We start from the raw sequence: 12,988 nt of genomic DNA, 5'->3' as shown, positions 1-12,988 counted from the left end.
ATTGCCTGTTGGGTGCATATGGAGGAGTGCTGGGGTGGGCTAAAGGTAGGAGAGTGACTGGATGTGTGTGCACAAGAACAGTGTCTTGTAGTTTGTGAATGATGCCTGCGAGGAGTGTATGGAAGAATGGGCGAGAAACTGGAGGTTTAGTGTGTGCAAGGGTGGGAAAGCACCAGGATGTGTGTTCATTAGTGTAGGAAAGAGCCTGTGGTTTGCTCAAAAGGACATAAAACACCTCCTATTTTGTGTACAAATTATGCTTTGTCCCAGGCTTCCTAGAGAAACAGGAAAACAAAATATGTAACCTATTTTTTTAAATGATGCAAATTGTCTAAACCAGCTAATTTGCAGGTTAAAGAAATTTATTTTTTGGCCTCTAGGGAGCATGAAACAAAGCACAAACATTACACAAAAAACAGGAGTTGTGTAAAGGTAAGGAAAGACCATAGGAGCACTTGCAGAATATGTGGGTGAGAGTTTTTAAGGGACATGAAACCCAAAAAATGTATTTTATGATTTAGGTAGAACATACAATTTTAAATAACTTTCCAGTTTACTTCTATTATCAAATGTGCTTCATTCTCTTGGTATCATTTGTTGAAGGAGCAGTAGTGCACTACTGGTTTCTAACTGAACACATGGGGGAACCAATTACAATTGGTATATATATGCAGCCACCAATCAGCAGCTAGAACCTACGTTCTTTGCTGCTCCTGAATTCTCTTAAACCTTTCAGCAAAGGATAACAAGAGAAGGAAGCAAATGAAACAATAGACGTAAATTGGAAAGTTGTTTAAAATTGTATGTTTTTGTCTAAATCATGAAAGAAAATGTTGAGTTTCATGTCGTTCTTCTTTGTTTTCGTTGTTGTGAGGCTTGTTTACTGTTTATTATTACCAATAGAGCTGTGGGCGCTGTCCTTACCAACCATGTCCTTTTTTATGCAAATAAAAATACATTTTAACAACTCTGCAAACTTATATAATATGTATTTTTTTTTCCAAATGTGATTGAGAACCATATGACATGATATACATTTTATATTTAGTGGGAAATCCTGAAACAGCTCAAACTTTCTCTAAAATAAATTCTCATTCCCTATTGTAAGCCCCATACAATAAGGGAACAACTGTTTAGTAACTCAGGTAATACAAGCGGTTCATTAGGGAACGGGGAGAATCTGAAAAGACTACAATTCCCGAGATGCTATGCACGGACCGTCGCAGGGTTTAGGATGCTGATGTAGCGTGCGTGATGACGCAGTCAGTGGTGGGACACAAACACTGCAGTTTCGCAGACATGGCGGAGTTGGAGTCGGCAACCGAACATGAGCGTATTTTACGGGAGATAGAGAGCACGGAGACGGCGTGTATTGGGCCTACACTGCGGTAAGAGCACGGGGAGGGAGAGGGGCAGCCTGACAAAGGCAGTGTCTGTTAGTTACAGCACTCGCGGGAGACAGAGCCTGGCAGGACAGACAGGGAGCAGAGAGTCTGACAGTGTACTCTGCGCTGAGAGTCTGACAGAAGACATATATGGTTAGCAGAGAGTCTGACAGGAGAGACACATATAGGGAACAGAGAGTCTGACAGTGTACTCTGCACTGAGAGTCTGACAGAAGACATATATGGTTAGCAGAGAGTCTGACTGTACTCTGCACTGAGAGTCTGACAGGAGACATATATGGTTAGCAGAGAGTCTGACAGGAGAGACACATATAGGGAACAGAGAGTCTGACAGTGTACTCTGCGCTGAGAGTCTGACAGAAGACATATATGGTTAGCAGAGAGTCTGACAGGAGAGACACATATAGGGAACAGAGAGTCTGACAGTGTACTCTGCACTGAGAGTCTGACAGAAGACATATATGGTTAGCAGAGAGTCTGACTGTACTCTGCACTGAGAGTCTGACAGGAGACATATATGGTTAGCAGAGAGTCTGACAGTGTACTCTGCACTGAGAGTCTGACAGGAGACATATATGGTTAGCAGAGAGTCTGACATTGTACTGTGCACTTAGTCTGACAGGAGAGACACATATAGGGAACAGAGAGTCTGACAGTGTACTCTGCACTGAGAGTCTGACAGAAGACATATATGGTTAGCAGAGAGTCTGACAGTGTACTCTGCACTGAGAGTCTGACAGGAGACATATATGGTTAGCAGAGAGTCTGACATTGTACTGTGCACTTAGTCTGACAGGAGAGACACATATAGGGAACAGAGAGTCTGACAGTGTACTCTGCACTGAGAGTCTGACAGAAGAGATACATATATAGGGAGCAGAGAGTCTGACAGTGTACTCTGCATTGAGAGTCTGACAGGAGAGACGCATATAGGGAGCAGAGAGTCTGACAGTGTACTCTGCATTGAGAGTCTGACAGGAGAGACGCATATAGGGAACAGAGAGTCTGACAGTGTACTCTGCATTGAGAGTCTGACAGGAGAGACGCATATAGGGAGCAGAGAGTCTGACAGTGTACTCTGCATTGAGAGTCTCACAGGAGAGACGCATATAGGGAGCAGAGAGTCTGACAGTGTACTCTGCACTGAGAGTCTGACAGAAGAAACACATATAGGGAGCAGAGAGTCTGACAGTGTACTCTGCACTGAGAGTCTGACAGAAGAAACACATATAGGGAGCAGTGAGTCTGACAGTGTACTCTGCATTGAGAGTCTGACAGAAGACATATATGGTTAGCAGAGAGTCTGACAGTGTACTCTGCACTGAGAGTCTGACAGGAGACATATATGGTTAGCAGAGAGTCTGACATTGTACTGTGCACTTAGTCTGACAGGAGAGACACATATAGGGAACAGAGAGTCTGACAGTGTACTCTGCACTGAGAGTCTGACAGAAGACATATATGGTTAGCAGAGAGTCTGACAGTGTACTCTGCACTGAGAGTCTGACAGGAGACATATATGGTTAGCAGAGAGTCTGACAGTGTACTCTGCACTGAGAGTCTGACAGGAGACATATATGGTTAGCAGAGAGTCTGACATTGTACTGTGCACTTAGTCTGACAGGAGAGACACATATAGGGAACAGAGAGTCTGACAGTGTACTCTGCACTGAGAGTCTGACAGAAGACATATATGGTTAGCAGAGAGGCTGACAGGAGAGACACATATAGGGAGCAGAGAGTCTGACAGTGTACTCTGCACAGTGTACTCTGCACTGAGAGTCTGACAGGAGACATATATGGTTAGCAGAGAGTCTGACATTGTACTGTGCACTTAGTCTGACAGGAGAGACACATATAGGGAACAGAGAGTCTGACAGTGTACTCTGCACTGAGAGTCTGACAGAAGAGATACATATATAGGGAGCAGAGAGTCTGACAGTGTACTCTGCATTGAGAGTCTGACAGGAGAGACGCATATAGGGAGCAGAGAGTCTGACAGTGTACTCTGCATTGAGAGTCTGACAGGAGAGACGCATATAGGGAGCAGAGAGTCTGACAGTGTACTCGGCATTGAGAGTCTGACAGGAGAGACGCATATAGGGAGCAGAGAGTCTGACAGTGTACTCTGCACTGAGAGTCTGACAGAAGAAACACATATAGGGAGCAGTGAGTCTGACAGTGTACTCTGCACTGAGAGTCTGACAGAAGACATATATGGTTAGCAGAGAGTCTGACAGGAGAGACACATATAGGTAACAGAGTCTGACAGTGTACTCTGCGCTGAGAGTCTGACAGAAGACATATATGGTTAGCAGAGAGTCTGACAGGAGAGACACATATAGGGAACAGAGTCTGACAGTGTACTCTGCGCTGAGAGTCTGACAGAAGACATATATGGTTAGCAGAGAGTCTGACAGGAGAGACACATATAGGGAACAGAGTCTGACAGTGTACTCTGCACTGAGAGTCTGACAGAAGACATATATGGTTAGCAGAGAGTCTGACATTGTACTGTGCACTTAGTCTGACAGGAGAGACGCATATAGGGAGCAGAGAGTCTGACAGTGTACTCTGCACTGAGTCTGACAGAAGAAACACATATAGGGAGCAGTGAGTCTGACAGTGTACTCTGCACTGAGAGTCTGACAGAAGACATATATGGTTAGCAGAGAGTCTGACATTATACTCTGCACTGAGAGTCTGACAGAAGACATGGTTAGCAGAGAGTCTGGCAGAAGACATATGGTTAGCAGAGAGTCTGACAGAAGACATATGGTTAGCAGAGAGTCTGACAGAAGACATATGGTTAGCAGAGAGTCTGACAGAAGACATATGGTTAGCAGAGAGTCTGACAGAAGACATATGGTTAGCAGAGAGTCTGACAGAAGACATATATGGTTAGCAGAGAGTCTGACAGAAGACATATATGGTTAGCAGAGAGTCTGACAGAAGACATATATGGTTAGCAGAGAGTCTGACAGAAGACATATATGGTTAGCAGAGAGTCTGACAGAAGACATATATGGTTAGCAGAGAGTCTGACAGAAGACATATATGGTTAGCAGAGAGTCTGACAGAAGACATATATGGTTAGCAGAGAGTCTGACAGAAGACATATATGGTTAGCAGAGAGTCTGACAGAAGACATATATATGGTTAGCAGAGAGTCTGACAGAAGACATATATATGGTTAGCAGAGAGTCTGACAGAAGACATATATGGTTAGCAGAGAGTCTGACAGAAGACATATATGGTTAGCAGAGAGTCTGACAGAAGACATATATGGTTAGCAGAGAGTCTGACAGAAGACATATATGGTTAGCAGAGAGTCTGACAGAAGACATATATGGTTAGCAGAGAGTCTGACAGAAGACATATATGGTTAGCAGAGAGTCTGACAGAAGACATATATGGTTAGCAGAGAGTCTGACAGAAGACATATATATGGTTAGCAGAGAGTCTGACAGAAGACATATATATGGTTAGCAGAGAGTCTGACAGAAGACATATATGGTTAGCAGAGAGTCTGACAGAAGACATATATGGTTAGCAGAGAGTCTGACAGAAGACATATATGGTTAGCAGAGAGTCTGACAGAAGACATATGGTTAGCAGAGAGTCTGACAGAAGACATATGGTTAGCAGAGAGTCTGACAGAAGACATATGGTTAGCAGAGAGTCTGACAGAAGACATATGGTTAGCAGAGAGTCTGACAGAAGACATATGGTTAGCAGAGAGTCTGACAGAAGACATATGGTTAGCAGAGAGTCTGACAGAAGACATATGGTTAGCAGAGAGTCTGACAGAAGACATATGGTTAGCAGAGAGTCTGACAGAAGACATATGGTTAGCAGAGAGTCTGACAGAAGACATATGGTTAGCAGAGAGTCTGACAGAAGACATATGGTTAGCAGAGAGTCTGACAGAAGACATATGGTTAGCAGAGAGTCTGACAGAAGACATATGGTTAGCAGAGAGTCTGACAGAAGACATATGGTTAGCAGAGAGTCTGACAGAAGACATATGGTTAGCAGAGAGTCTGACAGAAGACATATGGTTAGCAGAGAGTCTGACAGAAGACATATGGTTAGCAGAGAGTCTGACAGAAGACATATGGTTAGCAGAGAGTCTGACAGAAGACATATGGTTAGCAGAGAGTCTGACAGAAGACATATGGTTAGCAGAGAGTCTGACAGAAGACATATGGTTAGCAGAGAGTCTGACAGAAGACATATGGTTAGCAGAGAGTCTGACAGAAGACATATGGTTAGCAGAGAGTCTGACAGAAGACATATGGTTAGCAGAGAGTCTGACAGAAGACATATGGTTAGCAGAGAGTCTGACAGAAGACATATGGTTAGCAGAGAGTCTGACAGAAGACATATGGTTAGCAGAGAGTCTGACAGAAGACATATATATATATATATATATAGGGAGCAGAGAGTCTGAAAGTGTACTCTGCACTGAGAGTCTGACAGAAGAGATACATATAGGAAGTAGAGTCTGACAGTGTACTCTGCACTAAGAGTCTGACAGGAGAGACATATATAGGGAGCTGATAGTCTGACTAAGTAAACAGGCATAGAGAGTCTGACAGAAAAGACACATTTAGGGAGCAAAGAGTCTGCCATTAAGTATACAGGCATAGAGTCTGACAGTGTGCAGGCACAGAGAGTCTGACAAAAGAGACACATATAGGGAGCATAGAGTCCTGGCAATGTACTCAGCACAGAGTCTGGCAGTAGACATGCATATAGGGAGCTGCGAGTCTGACAGTATACCGGCACACAGAAGAGTCTCTCGTAAAGAGACACTACTCAGTGTGAGAATAATGGTAAAGATATGAAAGTCCTGTCTGTCACACACACGAGGAAGAGGGATATGGGAAGGGGTAAAGCTTTTGTGTGTAATGCAGAGGAGCACAGTGGTACTTTGCTGCCAATTAACGCACGAGGCCAGGGGCAGCACACTGTGGTATTGATCCCCTCACCTAAGTGCTGTTATTTCAGTGGTATAGGATTATACAAAAAAAGCATTTTCTATTGTCAGTAATGAGATGGGTGAGACGGATGAGCAGGCCATCCTGGTTTCATGACAGACTTTCAACAGGTGTCTAGTGCTGGGGGCGGAGGTATCGACAAGCAGACAGGCTAATGCTTTTCTGCACTCAGTGTTATATGCAGTGAGCTCACTGACTGAGGTGTTAGTCTATAAAATGTAGCAGCTGTGTGATGTTGGGATATTTGTTTCTAAGCTGCTTGTTTCATATAATCGCCATCATGGTCAGCTACTTAAACAAGACTTTCACTGTCTTGGTGACATTTATAACTTTTAGAGCAAATAATTGATGGTTTTTTAAAGAAGTGCAGTATGCAGTAGAAATTTTGAGCAGCTTTCGAATTTATTCCTATTAATTTTTCTTTGTTCTCTTGCTATCTTTATTTAAAAACCGGAATGTAAAGCTTAGGAGCCGGCCTATTTTTAGTTCAGAACCTGGGTTACGCTTGCTTATTAGTAGCTAAATGTAGCCACCAATAAGCAAGCGCTATCCAGGGTGCTGAACCTAAAACGGGCCGTATGCTAATCTTTGTATTCCTGCTTTTTAAATAAAGATAGCAAGAGATCGAACATTTTTTGATAATGGGAGTAAATTAGAAAGTTGTTTAAAATTGTTTAAAATTGCTGCTCTATCTGAATCATGAAAGAAAAAATGTGTGTTTAGTGTCCATTTAAGGGGACATTAAATACTAAATAAATGCTAGATATGATGCATTCAATGAAAATATTAGTCTGATAATAACACAAGTGAGTTTTTTTAAACTTTCATTAGCTGTTTTCAAAGTGTTTAATGTCCCTTTAAGCTACACAGCACTTGCCTTTACTTGTGCTTGTCCCATAGCTAGTAGTATTTGTATCAGCAACCTGCTGTACACTTCCTTCTGATTTCAAAGTCCAAATGTTAACCTTTTTTAGCACAAATGAAGTGGTGTTAAAGGGTATGTAATTTTAAACAACTTTCTAATTTACTTCTATCATCAAATTTGCTTTGTTCTTTTGTTATTCTTAGTTGTAGGCTAATGTCTAAGCCCTTGAAGGCCGCCTCTAATTTAAACGCATTTGACAGGTTTTCACAGCTAGAGGGCGTTAGTTCATGTTTTTCATATAAATAACACTGTGCCCATGCACGGGAAGTTATTTAAGAGTCGGCACTAATTGCCTAAAATGCAAGTCTTTCAAAAAATCTGAGATAAGGAGGCAGTCAGCAGAAGCTTAGATACAAGGTAATTACAGAGCTAAAAAGTATATTAATATAACAGTGTTGGTAAATAAAGGGATTATCTATAATTTTAAACAATAGAATTTTTGGTGTTTACTATCCCTTTAACATGTTTTAATAGTGCTCTTTTATTTGCTTGATAGAAACTTGTTGAGCAAACCCCCTTTTAACTTGTAATATCCCTAATTGTGTACATGTGATAGTGATTTCTCATTGTGCGTGAGTTCCCCTCCTAACGTCATTCTGTGTGACTTTACTGTAACTAGCCATTGATGTTTGTAAACAGCCTGCGGTACACAATCAAATAAAATGTTTGTATGTGTTGCCTTATGTTACGTTAGCACAATGTGCTATTATTTAAAGGGCCACTGTAAGTAAATATTTTCTATGCCTTTTACTAACTACCCCAAATACGCTTTTTATCAATAGCATTTCATTAACATATCTCTACCGTATATCAGAAATCTTGTCTGCAAATTTAATTGTTTTCCAAACCCACTCCGTGGGTATCCTTTGCTCTGTACCAATCCGTTTACAATACCTAGGTTTCAAAATGGCGCTTTAAACACAAAGTTATTGGTTTAAGTATTTTGAACACTCAGTGCTGAAAATAGTGGGCAGGATAACGTGACATCATCGGCGAATAAAAGATATAACTTTTAGAACGTTATGAAACTTCGTTTTGGAGAAAATATAGGTCAGTAGGTTTTAATTAATGTTTATTAAATTTAATATGTTAGTTGTTTAGCTTAAAAATTATAACAGAAAGTAATCCTTTATGTAGGCTAATACATTGTCGCTACTTTTCTTAAAACGTCAATGCAAGTCTGTAGCCCTGCAGAATGTATTTTTCATGTACATTTATTTTATATAGTAAATGTGAGTTACCTTATTTATGGAAATAACAGGGAAGGACTCTGAAGTGCCTTGGTCTGCAGTGTCCACATAATATACCACAAATGAATGTTACATATTACCCCAGTTAGTTTTGTTTTTGTAAAATGTTTGTGCACTACCCTTGCCTATGGACAGATTACTCACTAAGGAGGACAACTCCTGTAGCTGTTTGTGAACAACAACATGCCCCATGAGCATGAACAACGAAAATTATATATTTTTCAGCATGGGCACATCAATTTCACATAAAATATACACAGGGGTCTATAAATGTGTTTAAAATTCAGGAGCCAGTACTTTTAGTTGCCAGACAGCGGTATTTATATATTAAATTGATATATGGAAAATAAGTCAAAAGGTTAGCAGCCATAGATAAACATCTAGGAACCAGTGTCTTACTGGCACCTGGATTTGTTGAGCCTTGATATCAGGGCTTGACAAATTTGTTCAAAATCTAGGATTTTTTTTGTATAGCCACACAATTTTTGGTGTGTAGTGTGTGTATACAACTCGCATTTTATTTATTTATTTCCCCTTCAACCAAAAGAGGGGATCTTGAAATATTTCACAAGAGGGTGCTGCAAAGTATTTCAAACATTTTAATCTACTTTGTCCTTTTGCTTTTCTTGGCGTTACTAAGCACATCAAAAATACAAAGGCACTATAGCTCAGCTCAAACACAACGTTGATAAAGTATAGTTATGGTTGTGGGTAAGCGTCAGGCAGGAGAGGAGTAAACAAACACAAAACCGAGCATCTATCACATAACTCCAGTAAACGGTGGAAAGGAAACCATGTCTCTTGCAGCCTGCCCCGTTCAGGGCTCCTACCTTGAAGCAGTGGGGTTTAACAGATTTTGCCTTTCACGGTACACAGAGCGGGCTCACCTACCCAGAGTCCAAATGATCCCCGGTCCCTCGGGAATAGCACGGCTCCTGCTCCAGGCTCCTTCCCCTGTATTCCAATATGGTAGACCTTCAGGCTAGAACAATCCTCTGTTGTTGGTATGCTTGTTACATCTGATCCACTCTGTTTGCTGTGCTCATCTACAGACAAACTGTCACTGTATACGCCTGATCGCTATGCACCAAAAATATGAAACGGCCCAAATTTAAGTGGAGAAAACGCCAGGTGTATGAGGATACAATACGTTGCAAACCCCCCCCCAAAAAAAAAAAAAACGGCTGGATTCTTCATCTTAGTTAAAAACTAAGCTTTATTTATACCAACGTTAAAAGTCAGCTCGGTGAATCTAGCTGACTTTTAACGTTGGTATAAATAAAGCTTTGTTTTTAACTAAGATGAAGAATCCAGATTATATATATTATATTATATTATATTGTTCTCAGTATATGCACTCTCACCACCACTCCACAACTGCCAGGGTGCTCTCAGGGAGTATACAATGTCAAATAATTCAAAGCACTCACTGGTCTTCTGCCATCAAGCCAAATATTTATTTGTGTAACGTTTCGGGACCTGTAGCGTCCCTTCTTCTGACAATCAAATAGTGCAAGTGAGCAAACTTATAAAGGCCTAACAAACCCTCCCCCTGTTGAGCCTCCAATCATAGGAGACCGTGTGCAAAACATTAAGACTAAACCATCATGCAGTTTAGAAAAATACAAATATAACAAGGTGAAAAAACTTCTCCTGTGTATGTTATGTAATGTGACAAAAAAACACTGTTGCTATCACTCAATATGTGTGTAAATAAAAATATGAATATGTATTGGCACTGCTCAAATTCATCATGTTTATGATCCAAAGATCCGAACCTACACCCCTTAATTTAGAAAATCGGATCATCCACCACCTAGTATTGTCGGCAAAAAAACGCCCCTCATTTCTCATTGGTTGTGTCAATAGAGAAAACAATGCTGCTGTCAACACAATTCACACCTTACATAGGTGATCGCAGCTATTCACCGGATCGAAAAAATAATAATTAACGCCAAATCCAACTACTATATGTCCTGAGTATTCCCATAGCCTTAAAGGGACAGTCTACACCAAAATGTTTCTTATTTAAAAAGATAGATAATCCCTTTATTACCCATTCCCCATTTTTGCATTACCAACACAGTTATATTAATATAGTTTTTACATCTGTGATTACCTTGTATCTAAGCCTTTGCAGACAGCCTCCTTATCTAAGTGCCTTTGACAGACATGCAGTGTAGTCAATCGGTGAAGACTCCTAAATAACTTCACGGGAGTGAGCACAATGTTATCTATATGACACATGTGAACTAGCACAGTCTAACTGTGAAAAACTTTCAAAATGCTCTGAGCTAGGAGGCGGTTTTCAACTGTTTAGAAATCAGTTTGAGCCTAGCTAGGTTTAGCTTTTAAAAAATACCACCAAGGGAACAAAGCAAATTTGATGATAAAAGTACATTGGAAAGTTGTTTAAAATTGCATGCCCTATCTGAATCATGAAAGTTTAGTTTTCACTTTACTGTCCCTTTTAATAACAATAAACAGTTAATGTCATAGGACACTTCACCAGATCGTAACATTCCCTTTTTCCATAGCCGCAGTGTTATAATTATCACGCCCTCTAATCGTGATAGGCTACCTATATCGCACCTCCTGTTTTAAGACACAAAACAAGACGCCCCTTTGCTCTAATAGGTGGACCCGCGATGACACAGACAGTGCTGTCAGTAACCCAATTTGCACAAGTACCTGCCGCTGTACAAGTCACCATCAAAAAATAGGGCACAATTAATGCCCATCATAGGTACACCAAATCTATACAGGGTGGACCGGCAATAACCCGGACATTGCTGTCAATAGCCCAGTATTCACAAGAACCTGCCGCAGTGTTAATCATCATAATAAAATATGGCACAGCTAATACCCATCACAGGTACACACAGTCAATACGAATCCAAGCTTATCGTAACATACTCAAACAGCCAATCAACCGATTGTCCAATCTCACACTGTAGGTTGCTGAAGGCATGACCAAACTAAGGTTCATTGGCGCCTGTACTACAAGAAAACATATGTCTGATCTAGATGCCATATATATATATATATATATATATATATATATATATATATATATAAAAACCAGTGGACACTAAGGTGCACTCTCACAAACAGTCCTTCACATGCCAAGGTGCTTGAATAGGGATATGATATAAAAAGCAAAAGTCAGCACTCTCTGGTCTTAGTAGTAGAAAACAGCGTAGTTTATTTAGTGACGTTTCGGGGAATATTATCTGACCGGTGTGATGAAGGGGAACATTCCCCGAAACGTCACTAAATAAACTACGCTGTTTTCTACTACTAAGACCAGAGAGTGCTGACTTTTGAGATATAAAGGATTGCTAATGCACACAATTTGTGTTAAATGCTAGAAAATATTTGTTGGTGGATTTTAAAAACCGTATGAATGCATTGGCTAGCACAGATCTGAAGCAACCATCTGTTGCAGTGGGTTAAAAAGATATACTGTATCTTGCACTGAATATACAGTGTTTAAGTAACACAAAATGTCTGTATGATTCAGCTGAGGTGCACCTCAGCTCGCCTGTGGCGGGGCGAATTTACCCGCAGGTAATCACCATTGCACACAAGCGCAATTTTGCGCTCGCGTGCAATCACGCGCGGGCCGGAGCTGTCAATCTCCTTGGTCGGACTCGACCGCGGAAATTGAATTTCGCCACCTTAGAGGTGGCGAAGAGCTTAAGGAAGCAGCGGTCTGGTGACCGCTGCTTGGTAAATTACAGCGAGCAAGTTCTTGTGAGACCATCATCTCCAAATCCAAGGCAAGAGATGTGCAGAGTGTGCTGCAGCCAAATCAACTAGGGGAAGCGAGAGAAGGTCAGATTTGCAGAAAAGGCACCCCTGCAGTGGAACAATTTGTAAGGAGGAGGAAGGAAAGCTAAATAAATAATACATCCTTGTGGCTTCGTGCATCTGAATAAAGAAGATGCCTGTCTTAAAGGGATACTAAACCCTCATGGCTCAGACAAAGCAAGCAGTTTTAAGCAACTTTCTAATTTACTCCTATTATAATTTTTTGTTCGTTCTCTTGCTATCTTTATTTAAAAAGCAGGAATGTAAAGCTTAGGAGCTGTCCCATTTTTCGTTCAGAACCTGGGTTACACTTGCTTATTGGTGGCTAAATGTAGCTGTTTGTACACTTTTGTAATGGAAAGGGCGCAAAATAAATAAAAGTATATTTTAAAGATTTTTTTATTACAATCTCAGTGTTTACTGTATCTTTAAGGTAGGGTTTGGCAGAACAGGGCTAAAAGTAGAAGAGAGCTTTCGTAGTGTGGAAAGGGCGTGTGCAGATTAAACAATAACAATTAGGAGCTGACAGTACAATTTTAGGTGCTAGGGTGCATGGAATTTGTTGAGCCTTGAGACAGAAATATTACAGTT

General features: G+C 40.9%; 1 protein-coding gene across 2 annotated transcripts in view; it reads left to right on the top strand.

Moving 5' to 3' along the window:
- The first annotated feature begins 1,275 nt into the window (after positions 1-1,275).
- The window catches only part of EXOC6B (exocyst complex component 6B), a 1,420,949-nt gene continuing 1,409,236 nt past the window's right edge, over positions 1,276-12,988 (top strand). For both annotated transcript variants that reach the window (XM_053704356.1, XM_053704355.1), the window contains exon 1: positions 1,276-1,388. In XM_053704356.1, the coding sequence (XP_053560331.1) occupies positions 1,300-1,388 (89 nt within the window). In that variant the 5' untranslated portion in view covers positions 1,276-1,299. The remainder of the gene's footprint in view (positions 1,389-12,988) is intronic.

The sequence above is a fragment of the Bombina bombina genome, chromosome 2 (genome assembly GCF_027579735.1).
Source record: "Bombina bombina isolate aBomBom1 chromosome 2, aBomBom1.pri, whole genome shotgun sequence".
In the NCBI taxonomy this organism is placed as follows: Eukaryota; Metazoa; Chordata; class Amphibia; order Anura; family Bombinatoridae; genus Bombina; species Bombina bombina.
This window is presented reverse-complemented; position numbering and strand designations above follow the sequence as displayed.